The sequence below is a fragment of the Ostrea edulis genome, chromosome 10, assembly GCF_947568905.1.
Source record: "Ostrea edulis chromosome 10, xbOstEdul1.1, whole genome shotgun sequence".
Classification (NCBI taxonomy): Eukaryota; Metazoa; Mollusca; class Bivalvia; order Ostreida; family Ostreidae; genus Ostrea; species Ostrea edulis.
The window spans coordinates 17,057,814-17,077,338 of NC_079173.1; the positions used below are offsets into that span (position 1 = coordinate 17,057,814).

At 35.0% G+C, this 19,525-nt stretch overlaps 1 protein-coding gene across 1 annotated transcript; it reads left to right on the forward strand.

The window, feature by feature from the left end:
• The first annotated feature begins 1,569 nt into the window (after positions 1-1,569).
• Positions 1,570-13,562, forward strand: LOC125667513 (corepressor interacting with RBPJ 1-like). The gene is made up of 10 exons (XM_048901047.2): positions 1,570-1,807; positions 4,143-4,237; positions 4,556-4,634; positions 5,875-5,942; positions 6,562-6,713; positions 7,962-8,062; positions 8,627-8,712; positions 11,930-12,027; positions 12,382-12,444; positions 12,637-13,562. The coding sequence occupies exons 1-10, from the start codon at positions 1,736-1,738 to the stop codon at positions 13,281-13,283; spliced, it is 1,461 nt and encodes a 486-aa protein (XP_048757004.2). The 5' UTR covers positions 1,570-1,735; the 3' UTR covers positions 13,284-13,562.
• Positions 13,563-19,525: the final 5,963 nt, after the last annotated feature.

Consider the following 19,525-nt stretch of genomic DNA (forward strand, 5'->3'; position numbering starts at 1 on the left):
TCGTAACATATTTGGAAAGGATTATACATGCAAGAAAAAATTGCACTCTATCCCTTGTTTACATTACAAAAATCTGCCTATTTTATTGACCCTCTTGGAGTTTCATGAAAGAATTTCCCCGGATTTTCACACCCTTCAAACTGGCCGGTATAGTCTGCGCTTAACATATGGAGCGCCAAATTACATGTACATGTATCTTAAACATTGATTTTGAAGATATCATCAATTCACTTGATTCGCACAATAATCGAATTGTATCGCGCATCTATTCATTTAATGCGCACAATAATTGAATTATTGCTCTCTTCGTTATTTTGATGGAAGGCAGTAATAATTCTTTTAGAGATAATAACTATTTAATCAGTGACATCACCCACAATTAATGGTCTCTTTCATTGAATTGTTGTTCTCTTTGAAAGAATTGATGCGCGCATTAATTCCTTATACAAAAGAGTTGTAAATAATTAAAGATATCTTCATAGTAGAGAGATCATCAATTCATTAATACCGAGCTACAAAATTTATTTTGCAGCAGTAACTCCACTACCCACTACATTAATGCGCGCATTAATTTCAATTGATGAGAGAAATTGAATTGATGCGCTCATCAAATCGATTATTGCGTAATAATTGAATTGATGATGTCTTAAAAAGAATTAAAAGATATCTTCAATCATTTGAGTTGATATTAATTTGGCATGCCATGATGGCGACAACAAAACAGGCCCCAGTTTAATTCAGTTTTAATGATAATTACATAACTGTTCCGGCTACCTCTTCTCATTCTTCTACCCCCTTGGCCGTGCATTCATCTAGAACATGATTTCAAATTATCAGTAGCTTCAAGTTACTCATCCTCCATTTATGTTCTTTCAACCCTCAAAATTAAGGAAATTTTGATGTAGCTGATTAGTGGAGAATATGCAGTTTTAGTGATCTGAAGAAAAAACTAAGACCACTGCTGGACTCGAACCTGCGATATACAGTTGACACGTTAACCGACTAGGTTCCCAACTATAGGTATAAATTCATGGAATGGAATATAGGCCTACAAATATTGCTGATCGATACATGTATTTATATTTTCGTTCAATTTTTAAAAGGAAGTCGGCCATTATGATGATGTTGTATTCCTCCTTACACTACTGGATTAAATTTACCACGGTTTAATATGCAGTACACGTGGCGGATTTAAGAGGGGGGTTGGGGGGGGGGGTTGCAGCCGGCACCCCCTCCCCCTACAATTTTAAAATTTAAGGTAAATCGTGATTTCTTGTTTAGAAAAATGTAAACGATGAAAGAAGCAAGAATTTCTTTCACTCTCAAAAAAATAAATGACATATATGAAGCCCTATAAAATCTGTAAAATCCAGGAACTCCCGGATTTGCCCTGGACCGTGACTGGGGGCCTCAAGGCAACCCCACACCCCCTGTCTCCCGCAATTCCTGGATCTGCCCCTGATATATCCTAAAAAAATAATGATCCCTCATAAATGCATCTAGCCGCTGTTCGTGTTCATTCATCATGAGGTATGAATGCTATGCCATATAATATTTTGACTTCGTTCAGAAAAGAAAAGGGGAGGGGGATTAACGAATTGTATTGTGGACGATTTGACAAATGTAAAACGAATTGATATACGTACGACTACACTAAGCGCTGTTGGAACGTACAAAATTTATATTTATATTTACCAACTATTTCAGTATTTGGAGAATTTTATAAGCAGCTAAAATGGGGAAAGGATTCAATAATTATATGACAAAGAAATTCTTCCATCCAGGAAGTAAAGACAACATAAAAAGGGTAATATTTTCTCGATCTTTTAATAATGTTCATATGTTGACAATGTCAATGGTGTAGGCTAGTTGAGATACATCGTAGATCTATTTCGTCGCTTAAGTTTGTGGGTAATGACTATTCCTACCATACATATGTCTTGTTAAAGATGGATAATATGTGAAAATATCATCCAAAGTATAGTTTTTATCATTTTTGGTTGCCCTTCTAGTTTTGCCAGGAACCTTATGCCATAGTTGTGGGTTCTTAAGTTTAGCTGGTGAATACTAGTACATTGTGCCTTTTCTTCAGGGTTGGGCGGTTAAAACCGCCCCCGGTTTTAACCGTCCTGGTCAATACTCCCTAAGTGGTCAATACTGGTCAATTGAGATTTAAACTGTCCATTTTCCTATTTTTGTATATTTCTGGCAAAGATAAATTAAGCCTTTTCATTATGATATACGGATCAATTGGTTATCAATAATTTCCATTATATAATTAGATGTAATTTCGTAAGTTTAATATATTTGGTTCCGTTTGCTGAAACTGTGACCATAATATCTTCAGAACTATAAAAGAGGGTCACATATAGCATAACTGGACAATAGGATCTGCTTATACATGTACCTGGACAGATTAAGAATAACAGGTAGCTGGACATTAAATAAACACAGTGATTTAATATGAATTGGGTGACAGATGCTGTAGATAAACAATGTGTTGCAATGTACAGAGCAGGAGATGTACCTGAACACAGGAAACAGAGTTGACAGGTGTTAATTAGCATACTCTGGGACCAGAGAGGACCAGTGTACATGTTATTGTTATGAAAACATCACCAACACACACCCTAAAATGTTTATTTAACAGTTAAATGGAGATTTGAAACAATAGGTAGTTCTTGATAAACTAAAGAATTTGAACAGAAATAGAAAACACTTCCCCCATCATACTATCTATGGCTTTAACAAAACATTTTGGAATTTCTATGATATTGTTGAGGACAACAACAAGACCACAGCAAGATGTAAAAACTGCAATGCTGTTGTCAGTGCCAAAGTAATACGGCCACGAAACAGTTTTTAATTTTTACAATAAAATTTTACATCTTCCCCTATTTAATTGAGTCATTTACATTATTTATTTAATATTATGACTTGCAAGTATATTATAAACTGATAGTGCATGTTATGAATTACAGTATTTACCATAATGGCCACTGGAACATTTAAAATAACCAACAACACAGACTATAATGACCAAACAATTTTCAATCAACCAGTATTGACCACTATTGACCAGTATTGGCCGGTTTTAACCAGTATTGACCACCGGCCCGGTCAATACTCATATTGACCACTTTTTTGCCAACCCTGCTTTTCTTAGTCTTAGAAACCCTTTAATAGGCTGAACATGTTTACGATACTTCATATGCTGGGACATCTTCGCAAGCCAAGGGTTTTCGGTCCACTCCGCTGCCCATGAGGACCGAAAACCTTGGGTTAGCGAAGATGATGGTGGGATTGTAACAGAGACTGGTTCAATACGTTTATGCCTTTGCTTAGAATCGAACCCGGGACCTCTGGCACGACAGTCCAGTGCTCTACTGTCGACTACTGATCCAGTTAAAGCGTTGACCCAGAGCTTGTAGGAAGGCCATGTATCTTAACACTGCCGCAGGATGACATTAAAACTGTTGACATAAAATTATCAAGAACTTTTTGACACCTGCACTTGGATGGAACCCTGTCCCATGGGTTTCAACATTTTAAGTCTGTGTTGAAGGCTCTTAACGATCCTTAAACTACTCTCCAATGTTGGATTTTAAGTAAATTTTTGTTTTCATTGAATATAAATGTTGTTAAAGAGTTTTACAACTTATTTTGATTTATTCACAGTTTGTATATCAGACCTCGGTTTGAATTAATTGCCATCAAAAAGTTTGAAGTGACAGAGTATGTGATGTTTAATTTTATAAATGAATACATAATGTATAAGGAAACATCACTTTGTTCAATGAAGATTATCCCAAATTGACCAAATTTTAATTTTAGGGATGTTACCCACTGACCCTCCATTGCTTAATGGGAGAAATTTAAAACTTAAGAACATTGGCTGATTTGGAGGGAGTATACAGGGGTTCCATCTCTCTTGGTTGAACATTTAAAAAAAAACAACTTTTTGTCATTCTAGGTTCTCCACCCTTTCTGGACAATTAAAGGTTCAAGGTGGTACCCCCCCCCCCCCCCCTACTTCTCCAAACCTTGTGAATTTTTTTCTGGATTCACCCTTGAGGAATACACCAAATATATTCTACCTAGATAAAATCCCTCATTTATTTTTCTTTACATTACTTTTGCAGGTATGGATGGCACAACAAAAAACAAACTATGAAAAACAAAAACAAGATGACCTTCTCTCGCAGTACCAGAAAGAGCAGGAAATGTACAAGAATAGGTATGAGAAAGGCTAGACTAAAATGCATGGATATCTACATTTAGAATGTGTGTTTAATATGTGATATATTCATTGTTACCTGCATTACCATCAGTGATATCAGATCTAGGAATCACTCAAGTATAGTTGAAATCTAAGGGCACCTTGTGTGTGTAAACTGTAATTTTCACAATGGTTTTTTCAAGGTTTAGCAATGCCTTAGTATAATTCTTCAAACTTTGAAATCAAGTTTGGGCTAGGTAATTTAGTGTTGATGTGTTCTTGGGTTTAGTTATGCTTTCTAGAACAGTAAAACAGGCAAAATGCATTTTTTTTCAGAGCATTACTTGGAGATGAAAAAGCTAGACTGGGACTCAGTTTTATGTATGATGCACCCCCAGGATTGAAGAAGAAAGAGGTAGGTGTATTAAATGTGAAAACTCCTACGTGGAATGTACAGTCTGCTTAGTAAGTAAACATCCATGATGAATTTTCCTTAACTTTTGAAAATACATAAGAGTATGAACTGTGATGCTTTGTGCAGGCATACTTCATGAAACATGTTAGTGCATCATGAAAGGTATGCTAGTGTGAAGTGTTGCAGTTCATACTCTCATGTACATTTTTCAAAAATGAGATTTATTTTCTAGAATTTACATTATGTTTTCATTTCTGTCAGAATCCCCAGACGTTAGAATAGAACTATATTTATTAAGATTCATACGCACATTGACTTGTTCACAACTGCAGTGCATTCATGAGGCCATTGCTACAATTTGTAATGATATCAAAGGTGAAAACACTGGAAATGTAGATATACACAGGTATCATGGTGATTAATTCAAGGTTATATTCAAAGTATGACCCCTGGGGTCAGGATAGGGCACTGATAGGGGTAAGAAGTTTTACATCACCATATTATATATAGAAACAATGGGGAAAGATATTCCTTCCACAAGCCATAAGCATTCTAGTTTGTCAAATGTATAGATCATAGATGTAAACATCTAGTGTTGTGCAGAGTCTGTTAAACATGTTAAAACCAGGTGGAATAGTCACCATAAAGGGTCAGAGATACTCAGATTTACAGTCACCATAAAGGGTCAGAGATACTCGGATTTACAGTCACCATAAAGGGTCAGAGATACTCAGATTTACAGTCACCATAAAGGGTCAGAGATACTCAGATTTACAGTCACCATAAAGGGTCAGAGATTCTCAGATTTACAGTCACCATAAAGGGTCAGAGATACTCAGATTTACATCACCATAAAGGGTCAGAGATACTCAGATTTACATCACCATAAAGGGTCAGAGATACTCAGATTTACAGTCACCATAAAGGGTCAGAGATTCTCAGATTTACAGTCACCATAAAGGGTCAGAGATACTCAGATTTACAGCCACCATAAAGGGTCAGAGATACTCGGATTTACAGTCACCATAAAGGGTCAGAGATACTCAGATTTACAGTGGAAAGAATTTTCATATTTATTGGCACTTCACACCTTAGGATATACCAAGATACCAAATTGCTCTAGCATTTCAAGAAATTTGTATTTAGAAGAGCCTTTTTACGCTTGTGGTTGGTGTGTTGAATGTGCGACCTTCTTCATTTCAACCTTGACAGAAATGACTTTTCATGAAATATTTTGTAGACAGAGGAGAAAGAAGAAACTGAAGTAAAGTTTGAGTGGCAGAGGAAATACAATGCCCCAAGAGAACAGTAAGATTTAAATTAAAGTTAATCAATGCGCTACAATTAGGGGCAAGATCAAAAGATAAACATCAGATAAAAATTCTATTTCAAGTATGTATTGGGGGCAGAGGGAGTAAAAACTCCCTTAAGTTTCTGTCGTCTGAGATCAAGTACACAAATTTTTTGAATGACTCAACTTTAAATTATGACATGTAAATGTATATTTAAAAAAATGACTTTTAAAGGCTGAATTTTCATTTGTGAACAAACAGTAGAAAAGGTATATAGAGTGTTATTAGTATTTGCACTTGATAATCAATTGAGATCAACCTTCATCATATTTAGTTCTAAGGGAGATGGAAGGGGGGGGGGGGGGATGAAAAATGTGTGAATTTATTTTTTTGTCAGATGTTGCACTTTTTATCATGCCCATTAAGGTTTGACATAATTACTTTGAGAGGTACATGTATGTGTGAAAAATGTATAGTTTTACTTTGTAAAGATGTAATTTAAAGCTAAACTTGTTAGTAATTGTTTCTGTGTTTTCAAGGTTTATTTTAAAGTCTAGTTCAACTTGTAGTCTTTCTTCACAAAGCACGCATCTTTGTTGAATTTTAATAGATCACATCTGTTTTAAATAATTAAGGTACGCTAAGGATGATGAGACGATTCGAGACCAGCCTTTTGGAATTGAGGTCAGAAACGTCCGTTGCATTAAGTGCAGAAAATGGGGTCATGTCAACACTGACCGTATCTGTCCACTGTTTAACCAGGACCTCACAGCAGAACCCCCCCAACGTAAGTAATTGGTAGGTGGGGAAGGGGAGGGACAGGTATAAGATATACTTAGACTGAACCTTTCCATTGTAAGTAACTGATTTGTGGGGAAGGGGAGGGGCAGGTATAAGATATACTTAAATGTAGACTGAACCTCCCCATTGTAAGTGACTGGTGGGTGGGGAAGGGGAGGGACAGTTATAAGATACAGGTAGATTGAACCTCTCCAGTGTAAGTGATTGTGGGTGTGGAAGGGGAGAGGCAGGTATAAGATATACTTAGACTGAGCCTCCCCAGTGTAAGTAACTGGTGGGTGGGGAAGGGGAGGGGCAGTTATAAGATATACTTAGACTGAACCTCCCCATTGTAAAGTAACTGGTGGATGGGGAAGGGTGGGGGGGCAGTTATAAGATATACTTAGACTGAACCTCCCCATTGTAAAGTAACTGGTGGGTGGGGAAGGGGAGGGGGGGGGGGTAGAAGATACAGGTAGACTGAACCTCCCCATTGTAAGTGACTGGTGGATGGGGAAGGGGAGGGGCAGGTATAAGATATACTTAGACTGAACCTCCCCATTGTAAAGTAACTGGTGGATGGGGAAGGGTGGGGGGGCAGTTATAAGATATACTTAGACTGAACCTCCCCATTGTAAAGTAACTGGTGGGTGGGGAAGGGGAGGGTCAGGTAGAAGATACAGGTAGACTGAACCTCCCCATTGTAAGTGACTGGTGGATGGGGAAGGGGAGGGGCAGGTATAAGATATACTTAGACTGAACCTCCCCATTGTAAAGTAACTGGTGGATGGGGAAGGGTGGGGGGGCAGTTATAAGATATACTTAGACTGAACCTCCCCATTGTAAAGTAACTGGTGGGTGGGGAAGGGGAGGGGGGGGGGGGTAGAAGATACAGGTAGACTGAACCCCCCAATGTAAATATTGCCCTGACATTTTGTCACAACCTCCCTCTCAGAGAAATACATAATCAGTTCACATGTCAGATAGATTGGTGCACCATGACATGCTTTAAGGGTTTTCTTTTTGGGGAATGTTTAGGATATCAATTCAGAGTGCCTAATGTGCTCTTAGGTCCACCAGCAGTATGTTGTACTGTTTACAGTGCATTTATTCATTGTGGAGAGGACGCCTATATTAAATAAAATATTTATAAAACAAAAGCATTTATTTGAGGAAAATGTTTTATTGCTTCTGAATTATTTAGTGCGTCGTCACGTGTGAATCTTTTAGTGACTTTTTATGAATACTCTTTCAGCCTCCACCAGTGCCTCTTCATTACTTGAGGGCATGCAGAGTGATGGATTCACCCTGAAGAAAAGCATTCTGGGTAAAATGGCAGATGGAGTGGATACAGAGGTCATTAAAATGGATTGACATTTATTTTTGTCCGTATTTGTTGTGATTGTTAAATGTAGATATCATGTGACATCTCTAAATGTAATGTAAATACATGTTAAATGTAGATATCATGTGACATCTCTAAATGTAATGTAAATACATGTTAAATGTAGATATCAAGTGACATGTCTCCACTAAATGCACAGAAAAAAACATATGCTTCCTTCACCTTTGTAATTTGTTGTCCAAGTTTTGTTGTAACTCCTTTCCTTATCAATGTAAACATGGTGAAATATATCATGATGTTCTGTAAATTTCTCTCTACACTTGGGATCAAGTTTGGGCAAGTGGATGCCATTAAATTTAGATTTGCTTGACTGAAAATAATCTGTGCAGATTTTGTCATACAGTAAGCATTCTCAAGCTCAAGGGGGAGGGGTGGTGGTGGGGTATAACACCCCAAATAGTGTCTATGGAATAGCTAGATGATTTTTAGGTGTCTTTATTTGTATAATTAGGAACCAGGTTATTTTTAATAAACTTTGTTAGTATTATTTATCAGAATGTATTTGAAAATTATAGAAACTGCTAGAGAGTGAGGATGAAGATGACCCAGAAGTTCAGTTTCTGAAATCACTGAATCCAAAACAGAGGAAGAAATTGTTAAAGTAAGTGTTATTGGAAGTCTACATAACATTGTCTTTGTAGTCTTAATGCCAAAAAATATACAGGTACACTGCCAATTAAGCAAGCAATACATGTTTGATACATGCACATTTTACATGCATGTGTATAGGAATAATTTTTAGTCACTGTGGTACATTGTAGAGCGTTCGCGTCATAACTGGGTCTTGAGTTTGAGCCCCGCTCATGCCAAATCTAAGACATTAATAAAGGTAGTGATTGGTCTTTTGCAAAATGTTCTGCATTGTGAGCTCAATCTCTCTTGTAACTCAACAACTGCCCTTCAAATTTCTGCAGATCATTAGAAATACTTTATTTAAACATTGTAAACATTAAAAATGGAAAATTAAAATTTGAATTTTTTCAGCACAAATGTATGCCCCATTAAAAAGATAATATAATGGCACTTTCTATGGCATACAGTTACTTGAGATTTATTGAGGAGATTTTTGTAGAATTTAAAAGTTATGCTTGGATTCGGAGGATGAAGACGCTTTTTGATTTTGGATTCAATGGTGTGGTTTTTTTTGGTATGGAGTTATGGGACTTAAAATTTTTCATATCAAAGTACCTTTCTGACTTGTCAGTTTTTAGGTCACCTGAGTAAACTCAGGTGACCTAATGCAATTGGTTGTCGTCCGTTGTGCATCGTCCGTCGTGCGTTAACAATTGAACATTTTTAACTTCTTAATAACTACCAGTCCAATTCTTTTCAAATTTGGTATGAAGCATCATTGGGACAAGGGGGACATAAATTTGTAAATTTCAGGACTCCAGCATCCCATGGGCTCTAGGGGCGGGTCAAAAATTGTCCAAAATTGACCAATTTTCAAAAATCTTCTCAAGAATCGCACACATGTAAGAAAAATTAATGCATGATGATAGAGAGCAGGAAGGCCTCTACCAAAATTGTAAATTTCATGATCCCCGGGGTAGGGGTTCTGACCCCAGGGTGGGGCCAAACTTGGTATATAGTGTTTATGTGTAAAACACTTAAATAACATTTTCTTTAGTGCTATTGATACTAAATTTAAAGTAAATAGATCTTTAGAAAGAACAGGTAGTCCTTTACCAAAATTGTAAATTTGATGATCCCAGGGGTAGGGGTTTTGGTATGAGGGTGGGGCCAAAATGGTCAGTTATTAAATGTGTGAACAATATACATTTTTAACTTCTTCTTGATAACCATCATTCCAATTCTTTTCATATTTGGTATGAAGCATATTTGGAACAAGGGGGACATAGATTGTAAATTTTATGATCCCCTGGGTAGGGGTTCTGACCCCCAGGGTGGGGCCAAACTTGGTATATAGTGCTAAATAGATAGAGCAGGTAGTCTTTTACCAAAATTGTAAATTTTCTCCAGAGTAAGGGTTCTGACCCCAGGGTGGGGCCAAACTTAGTATATAGTATGCATGTGTAAGTTTGCTGATACTGTATAAAATCTATATGCATACTTAGAGATAGCAGAAAAGGATGTACAAAAAATGGTGAATTTCACTACCCAGGGTTATGACTTTAGGATGAGTCCAAATTAGTCATATCTTTTGATATTTTAATGTTAATACACCTATTATTTAAAGCCTTTCATCAGTGTATGCACTTTTGAGGGCAGTGAAGTTTAAAGAACACGTCTTGTTTATACTGTTGCTGAACATTAGAATTTAGCTTAGATATTCAGAACAGGAAATTTTTTCTAGATTTCATAGCCCATGGAAGTAGTGATACTTTTTCACTAGTATTCAGGTGACCGATAAGGCCTGTCGGCCTCTTGTTTAGTTACTTTATATACATGTATAATATGATAGATAAATATTTTATAAACTGAATTATGATGTTGTGGGCTTGAGTTGGTGTATAGTAGGGATGTAAAGATGCTGTGGGAATCTTTTAGAATCTTTCCAACAGCAATATGATAAGTTGTGAAAATGATATGCAAACACACATAGATTAGGGCTGAAACAATATACCAGAATATCGATATTATTCAATATACAGTGTAAACGCTCGATTCGTTGCCTCGATCTTCAGTTCAATACATCCTTTAAAATCAGGTACGGTAAAATACATTGGGCTTCACCTGTACTTACTAGTTTTACATGCATGGGGTACAAAATGGCGTCCGATAACGGTCAGACCGTTAGCCTGGAGTCAGACTAACACAATAATGAACGTTATCAGTTTAAACTACAGAGCCAAAAAGCTCTTACTGTTCAGCGGTTTGGAAACAGTTTGCTTTTTAGATTGTGACTGAATCTTCGCAACTAATTTTTTCTTTGAAGTAATTATTGGTTTCTTCTGTAAATTGAAAATATTGAATCATGGCATAAGTATTGTAATACATTTCGTACTGCGAAGGGGGCGTATCGTTTAGGCCCTAATGTAGATGTGTATCTGGTGATCCAGTAGAAGGAGTTGGCTTATTGCTGAGCCACTATTATCAGTAGTACTCCAGTAAACTGTCTGTATAGCAAAGTACTCAAGCGAGCGATGTGGCCCAAGGATCTCATGATGATGATTATTCTTCTCTTGGACACATTTCTCTGAGACTTTTGCAAGGAACACTATATTAAGTGTGCACAGTATGGAACCTTTCATAACTCCCACTCTACATATTGATGTGTTTTAGACTACCGGTAGTAGTGTGCTTAAGGGTTTATAATCTTAAATGCTGTGCGAGTTGTCTTTTTATAGTATGTTTAAGGGTTTATAATCTTAAATGCTGCTGTGAGTTGTCTTTTTGTACAAATTGTATTTCATATTGAAAATTTTTAAAAGTTCTGTACTTTTGACTGAGGGGTGAATAAAATATCAAAAGGAAACACTTGTATGTTATAAAATGAATAAATATTTAGTAAATAATCCTTATTCCTTAAACTTCAAATATTATTACCTGTGCCTACCTGGTTTGCTTAGTGGTAGTTCATGAAATCCAGTCCTGCAGTGGCCGTGTCTCAATATTTGCATGATAATTTTTTGGGATGTGGAACACCTCCTTAATGCTTGGGCTTCTTTAAATTTTGATCTGTACAAAATTTTGCTAAAATCCGTTTGGTAATTGGTTTGATTAATTGTTGTACTGAATGAAGAATAGCCCAATAGACGGTATCTTAGATGGTGAATATGAGTGAGATGTACGTCAATTTAGCTTTACAACTTGACAGTCAATTTAGGATCTATAAATCAGAATTGTTTCTGTAGGAAACTGAATAAACTGCAGTACAAAAAGAAGGAAGGGAAAGTCCACAAGGACAAAAAAAAGAAGAAAAAGTCGAAGAGGTCGCATGATTCTGGAAAGGGTTAGTTTTATGTTGGAATATTTATATTCCAGTCATTTTGCTTTTATAAACTAAACATTCTGGGGTGTATGGCATACATTATATTATAAATGGTGAGTAAATATGTTGATATCATGATGACATCACGTGATAATACCTCACTAAACCAGTTTAATATTGAAGAAATCTGATTTTTAATTCATATTAGACAGTTTAAACTGATCAGTATTTCCAAGTGTTTTTAAAAAATTCAGTCAAGCATGATATTTATTGACCAAAAGCCAAACTTTTTGAGTTTCTTCAAAATATTTGGTGTTGCATTTTCTTTGGATTTCAAGTTAGCAGACAGTGACATTTTAGAATATATATTTGCAGATTCAGATGAAGAAGAGAAGTCCCACAGAAAACAAAAAATGTCATCCGATTCTCAGGACTCTGGTAAAAAAAAATTTATTGTCTTTTTTTGTCACTAAACTGCTTCTTTAACATTGTGCATGCTTGGACGTTTCTCAAATTTCATGTATTGTCTTTGTATTTCAAATTTGTAATTCAAATCATGTCTTTGTATTTTAATCATTTAAGCTCTTTTTATAATCATTTAAACTAATTTTTCATAACCTATTGTTACAGAGGATGAACATGGAAGACATGAACAATTAAAAAAATCACGGGCAGGGCAATATTCAGACAAAAGAGAACGTCAAAGGGATAACGGGTCTACGGACAGGTCCCAGAATAGACAACGGAGAAGGAGCCCCTCAGGTAATGAATCAACCCAGAATGCTAACAGGGGTCAGAGGTCAAAAGGGAGAGATTCCTATCGGTCATTATCCAGGGAGAGAAACAGACGAGGGAGGAGCAGGTCCACCTCTCGTGGCAGAGACAGGTCAAGGAGAGATTCTAATGAAAGAGGAAGGAGACAGTATGGAGATGATAGCCTAAGGAGGTCAAGGTCACCAAAACACAATTACAGACAAAGTAATGGAAAAGACAAGTATAGAGATCCAAAAAAGGAGAGAAGGTCAAGGTCATCATCTTCTTCATCAGAAAGAGGTTACAGATCATTTAAAGGGCATGAAAGAAACAGGTCAAGGTCATTAGAGAGGGGGAAAAGATCAGTATATAGAAGATCTGTATCCCAAGAAAGGAAGAAAAGAGACAACTGCAACCCAAGTAAAAGAAGGTCAGATTCCATGGACAGATATAGAAGATCAGGGTCAGAAGACAGGAGAAGAAGGTCAGGGTCAAAGGACAGGAGAAGAAGATCAGACTCCTAATTATACAAACAAACTAATAACATTTAGACTGATTCAAAAGTCGGATGATTATTATTGGTAAAGCATGCATGTGATGCAAGTTTATGATGTATAAATCATGACAATTCAAACTTTTTGGATGTACAGCTCTGGAATCTGGTATCTTTGTTCTAACACAAACAGAAAACAAACTGTTTTATACATCGATGTGTGCTGCATGCTTTATAAATGTTTAAGGAATTGTCAGCATCATGACTTGTTTTCTTCTGTTCATTTTTGAAAAATTAAAATTGAGTCTTGCGTTTGTATTGTATATACATGTACTTAGCTATGTCAGATTTTTTGGAGTTAAAGTTTTGGTCCAAAAAACTCTATGTCTGACATAACAGATAGGTCGTAAGAAGATTGGTATATTTATGGATGACATATATTATAATATATTTTAAAGAACTCTGACATTTATCATGATTATCGTGGACAAAGGTCCGGAAATATTATATTATTTATGTATTCTATTGTGCTTAAAGTACAAATATTTACATGTTTGAATAATTTTATTAACTTGACTTACTGTTACTCTATTGTTTATCAGTAAAATTGTACCATCTAAAATATTTTTGATAAAAGATTTGATATTGTTAAAAGATAATTTAGAAGATACTTCTTGACTCTATTACAACTCGATTGTTTATGAAATTAATTTTCTTAGTGTGTGTGTGCCACTAATTAAACACTGTCAGGTAGGCTAAGGAATACGATTAATTAAGAGACAATAATTGTGTGGGTGAACGAGCGACAAATTAATCATGGTAATCGCCCTTAATAGATCAAGTGTAGCGTGTAAACCAAAAATTACAGATCTACAGGAAAATTGTGCTGACGTTGGTGAGTTTTTCGTCTATCCCGACACTTTCCAGGTACTCAAAGGGTTAATTCATGTGTATTGGTATTTATCATATGAAATTATAAAGCATATTTTTATTTCACTTGGGAGGGTTATGGTGAACATGTACTTTTTAAAAAAAATCGAGATTGGTTTTCAAAATATATAAGACTCTTGAGCAAAAGACATGGATGAAATAAACGAAATGGTAGCTGTTTTGGTTCGTTGAGAATAAAAGGTTAAATATCGATGTCATATCCCAAAATATTTATACTTGAACATGGGTACAATACATTAGAATATTGATTTTTTAAGAAAAACAAGAGGCCCATGGACCACATTGTCACCTTTGCCCATATTTGAAGATTTTCCCTACATATCAGCATGTAAAACTCCTCTATTGTGGCCCCACCCTACCCTCCGGAGCCATGATTTTATCAAACTCTAATCTCCACTTTGTCAGGAAGCAGTCATGTAAATTAGAACTTTCCAGGCCCACTGGTACTAAGATTTTCTCTATATATTCACATGTAAAACTTTGATCTTCTATTGTGGCCCCACGCTACTCCCGGGGTTAATGATTTAAAAAAAATTGAATCTCAGGTACTGTAGTTGTCATGTAAATTCAAACTTCTGGCCTTGTGGTTCTCGAGAATAATTTTTAGGTTACCTGAGTAAACTCGGTTGACCTATTGCAATTAATTGTCGTCCAAGTGCATTAACAATTGAACATTTTAAACTTTTTTTGATAACTACCATTGCAAATTTGGTAAGAAGCATATTTGGGACAAAGGGGACGTACATTGTAAATTTTATGATTCCAGGTGCTTTAGGGGCGGGGGAAAAATGACGGAATTTTTTAGGATCTTCCGGCCGAGATACAACCCCACATATGCAAGAAAAACTAAATGCATAGTGATATAAAGTAGGAAGGCTTCTACAAAAATTGTAACGTTCATGATCCCCAAAATCTTCTTCGAGATGAACAATGTACCAAGTCATTACTACAAGTAATTATCGGATGAATACATTTATTGCATGTAATGTAACTGATTTTTATTTTTGTATAGAATAACCCCACAGGCACTCGACGTTTTAAATATCTATAATAAAAAAAATTGTCTTCCTTTAAACATAATATTCACGTGAATATTATGTTTACAGGAAGACAATTTTTTTTTATTATAGATATTTAAAACGTCGAGTGCCTGTGAATAACCCATAAAACAATGCTGATATACGAAGTTTTTCGATTAGCTAGAAAACATCTAAAAAAAAAATTTTTTTTTTTTTTTTTTTTTAGAAATCATTACATTCCCCTATGGAATCTATTTATAGAGCACATGGAAAAAAAGTAAATAAATCTGAAATCCATAATTTTTTACCCCATTTTGACAATTTACAAAATTACAGGGGACAAGTTCTTATCAGATCTCAGTATTATGAAGTTCTCTTCATTATTTGGTGGAAAATGAGTTGTAAAAGTAGTAATATACAAGAGAATTGGTAAAACATAGTAAATCGGCGGAGAGTCAACTTGAATATTGGATGCTGACTGAACGAGGTTGCCTAAGTCACCACGTAAAGCCGCTGAACTAGATCAAATTTTACTTTTAGAGTTTTTTTAAATTCAAAGAGAATTAAAGCTTCATTTGTGAATTTTTTATAAAGCGTTTAAATGCACCTGTGTATTTACTAAGCATCGCACTGTAATAGAAAGCACAGAAAAATACACTATATTTTTGGATACTCACATCCACCCTTGGCCGGGATATATATATATATATATATATATATATATATATATGTTTCATACATGCAGAGTTAATTTCTGTTGAAAATTGAAAAGCCGGTTATCAAATTAACTTCCTTTACGTAAAACATGCTGATATAAATTGAGCAAGTGATAAAATGTTTAGTACTAATCAAGTTTACAATAGCTGTTGAAAATGGATCTTCACATGATTTGTCGAAGAAATTTGAAAATTTTATGAAAACTCGTGAAATTAAACGTGATACGACCCTTAAACTGCCAATCATCCCGATCCGATATCTCGGAGAAGTTGATATACATCACCAAGTTACACACACATTCACACAAAAATTGTGAAATCTGAAAATAAAATATCAGATTGCAATGCGTTATTGTTAACCGTAAGATCTAATTGTATGACTCGTCTCTATCCCTTAAATGAGAGAAACATCACATCTATTTTTATCATTCGTGAATGATAAAGCTTTATTTTCACATTATTCTTTATAGGTACATACGTGCTAATGATTAAGTTTTTGTTTCCATCATCTATGTAGATGTAATTGTAAATGTCTAAAAATAAAGCAGGGAAAAAAAGTTTTTGTTTCCAAATTTTTCCTTTTTTTTTCTTTTCTTTTCAATATCGATTTCTTTAATGCTCTCCATTTTTATAAGAATATAAAATACTATTCGAAGAAACCGGTTTTCACATGTCCGCGTAGCTTTGTTATTTTCTTGGCAATTAACAATAGAATACATATTGTTGGTTGAAAATTGTCATTTATTAATGACGATTGAAGAAGTTGACAACTTATTTACAACCCCTATAATAGAGAGATCATCGGGTGTCCAAACTACAACTCAGACAACTTAAACAAGAATGACCTTGGTATCTCCCTAATTTTTATAAATCTTGTTAAATACCAACATAATAAAATACAAAAATAAGGTGGCACCTTAAAATTTTGCAATATCTTTTATTTCTCGCTAACATAATTTGATATTTGGGGAAATGTTTCCGCAGAGACCCCCGAATAATCCTCACCTAGGATGCTAGGGGCTCCCTGGATTGGATATATATATATATATTAGAAATACATTTACACAATATCAAACATAGTATTGTTGATAAGATTGTTTTACACTTAAAGATTTACATGCTCTGAATCACTATATTGCAATATTTTTCAATTAAAAAAAAAATAGTAGCATGAAATAATATTGTTCATGGTAAAGATAAATTAAATGACGAAACATCTGAGAAATAATTAAAAACATGTACTCTACTCACTTTCTACAGTCTGTCTACCATACCCCCTGATTGAATCAAATACAGGATGGCTGTCCCACCCTGCAGTGAGTTTCATACAGATTAAATATATCTTTTTTCATAGCCATCAAAATGTCATACAGTGGAAATCATTGTCGCATTAATTGACCCCCTGATTGAATCAAATACAGGATGGCTGTCCCACCCTGCAGTGAGTTTCATTCAGACTAAATATATCTTTTTTCATAGCCATCAAAATGTCATACAGTGGAAATCATTGTCGCATTAATTGCTTTACATAATTATGATTATAATAATAATAAAAAGACAACACAAATTACATTTAGGTGTCTTTTACAAAAGGAAATCAGTATGTAAAATCTACTCTACAGTTAATACGTATAAAGCAATGATTGATCCATATTGTTGCAGGGGAGACACAATCACAAACAGTTCACCATTACCCTAACAACAAGTACTGAGGATTAAGTCATCCTCAAGTACTGGTGGAATGCTATTGTTGGAAAATAAATATATCAAATACATATCAAAGATATCCAAATTAACATGTTTAAATGTATCTATATTGGCGATATAATTAACGTGTGCAACATAAATGTATCAATATTGGCGATATATAGCAACATGTGCAACATAAATGTATCAATATTAACGATATATAACAACGTGTGCAACATAAATGTATCAATATTGGCGATATATAACAACGTGTGCAACATAAATATATCAATATTGGCGATATAATTAACGTGTGCAACATAAATGTATCAATATTGGCGATATAATTAACGTGTGCAACATAAATGTATCAATATTGGCGATATATAACAACGTGTGCAACATAAATATATCAATATTGGCGATATATAACGTGTGCAACATAAATGTATCAATATTGGCGATATAATTAACGTGTGCAACATAAATGTATCAATATTGGCGACATATAACAACGTGTGCAACAGAAATGTATCAATATTGGCGATATGATTAACGTGTGCAACAGAAATGTATCAATATTAACGATATATAACAACGTGTGCAACATAAATGTATCAATATTGGGGATATAATTAACGTGTGCAACATAAATGTATCAATATTGGCGATATATAACAACGAGTGCAACATAAATGTATTAATATTGGTGATATAATTAACGTGTGCAACATAAATGTATCAATATTAACGTTATATAACAACGTGTGCAACATAAATGTATCAATATTGGCGATATATAACAGCGTGTGGAACATAAATATATCAATATTGGCTATATATAGCAACGTGTGCAACATAAATGTATCAATATTGGCGATATAATTAACGTGTGCAACATAAATGTATCAATATTGGCGATATAATTAACGTGTGCAACATAAATGTATCAATATTGGCGATATAATTAACGTGTGCAACATAAATGTATCAATATTGGCGATATATAACAACATGTGCAATGTACTAGTATTTTATTTCATCCCAGATGAAAAGAAAAGGCTGTTGAAACCTCTATAACATCAATTTGTTTGTCAGTAGCCTGCCACGATTTAAAAAAACTGGTCAGACACAGAACAAGATCCTTCATATCGAATCAGTTGAGAGACATAAACACCACATGCAGGCGATAATATAAAATATTACATGTTTTGTTGGGTAACAAGTGAAATTGTCAACCCGCGAAAAATCATTGTTGATCGAGGCGAAATTGTCACCCCGTGAAAAACCATTGTTTAGCGAGGCGAAGGTGACAATTGCACATGTTACCCTAGAATACATGTAATATTTTTTTGTTATACTGAAGATTTTGAGAATACGATGAACCGTACGCGCAAACATTCTTCGTTAATAACACATCTTAAAGTGTTACCCGTCGTCATGCATTTTCAACCGTTGCTATGCACTGTTACCCAAATTGATTGATTGATTGATTATACATTGGTTAACGTTCCACTCGAAATTTTTTCACTCATATGGAGACGTCTACAAATAAGGGAAGTTGACAAGCGAGAAGATGATTTGTCATAAAGCTGAGTTGTTAGTTTGCCATTAACACCTACTACATGTGTATGTTCAATAAAATATCCAAGTATGAAAAGGAAGTAGAAAATTCTGTGGTGAGTTCACTGGGATATATCTTATCAACATATGGATGAAACTGAGTGTTGTTATTGGAAAAAAAAACCCACGTCATCTATATATTCAAATGTAGAGTTGAAAGCAGCAAGAGATCGATTGGTTAGTTACCGTCGTCATGTGTCGGCTTTTTAAAGTTCTTGATAACCACAATTCCAATTCTTTTCAAATTTGGTATGAAGCATCTTTAGGACAAGGGA

What these genes read in the sequence shown, in the direction of transcription:
- LOC125667513 (XM_048901047.2), top strand. Translation starts at nt 1,736, where the DNA reads ATGGGGAAAGGATTCAATAATTATATGACAAAGAAATTCTTCCATCCA. An exon ending in CAGAGGAAGAAATTGTTAAA is followed by an intron (nt 8,713 to 11,929) that starts GTAAGTGTTATT and finishes TTGTTTCTGTAG; the next exon opens with GAAACTGAATAAACTGCAGT. An exon ending in ATCCGATTCTCAGGACTCTG is followed by an intron (nt 12,445 to 12,636) that starts GTAAAAAAAAAT and finishes CTATTGTTACAG; the next exon opens with AGGATGAACATGGAAGACAT.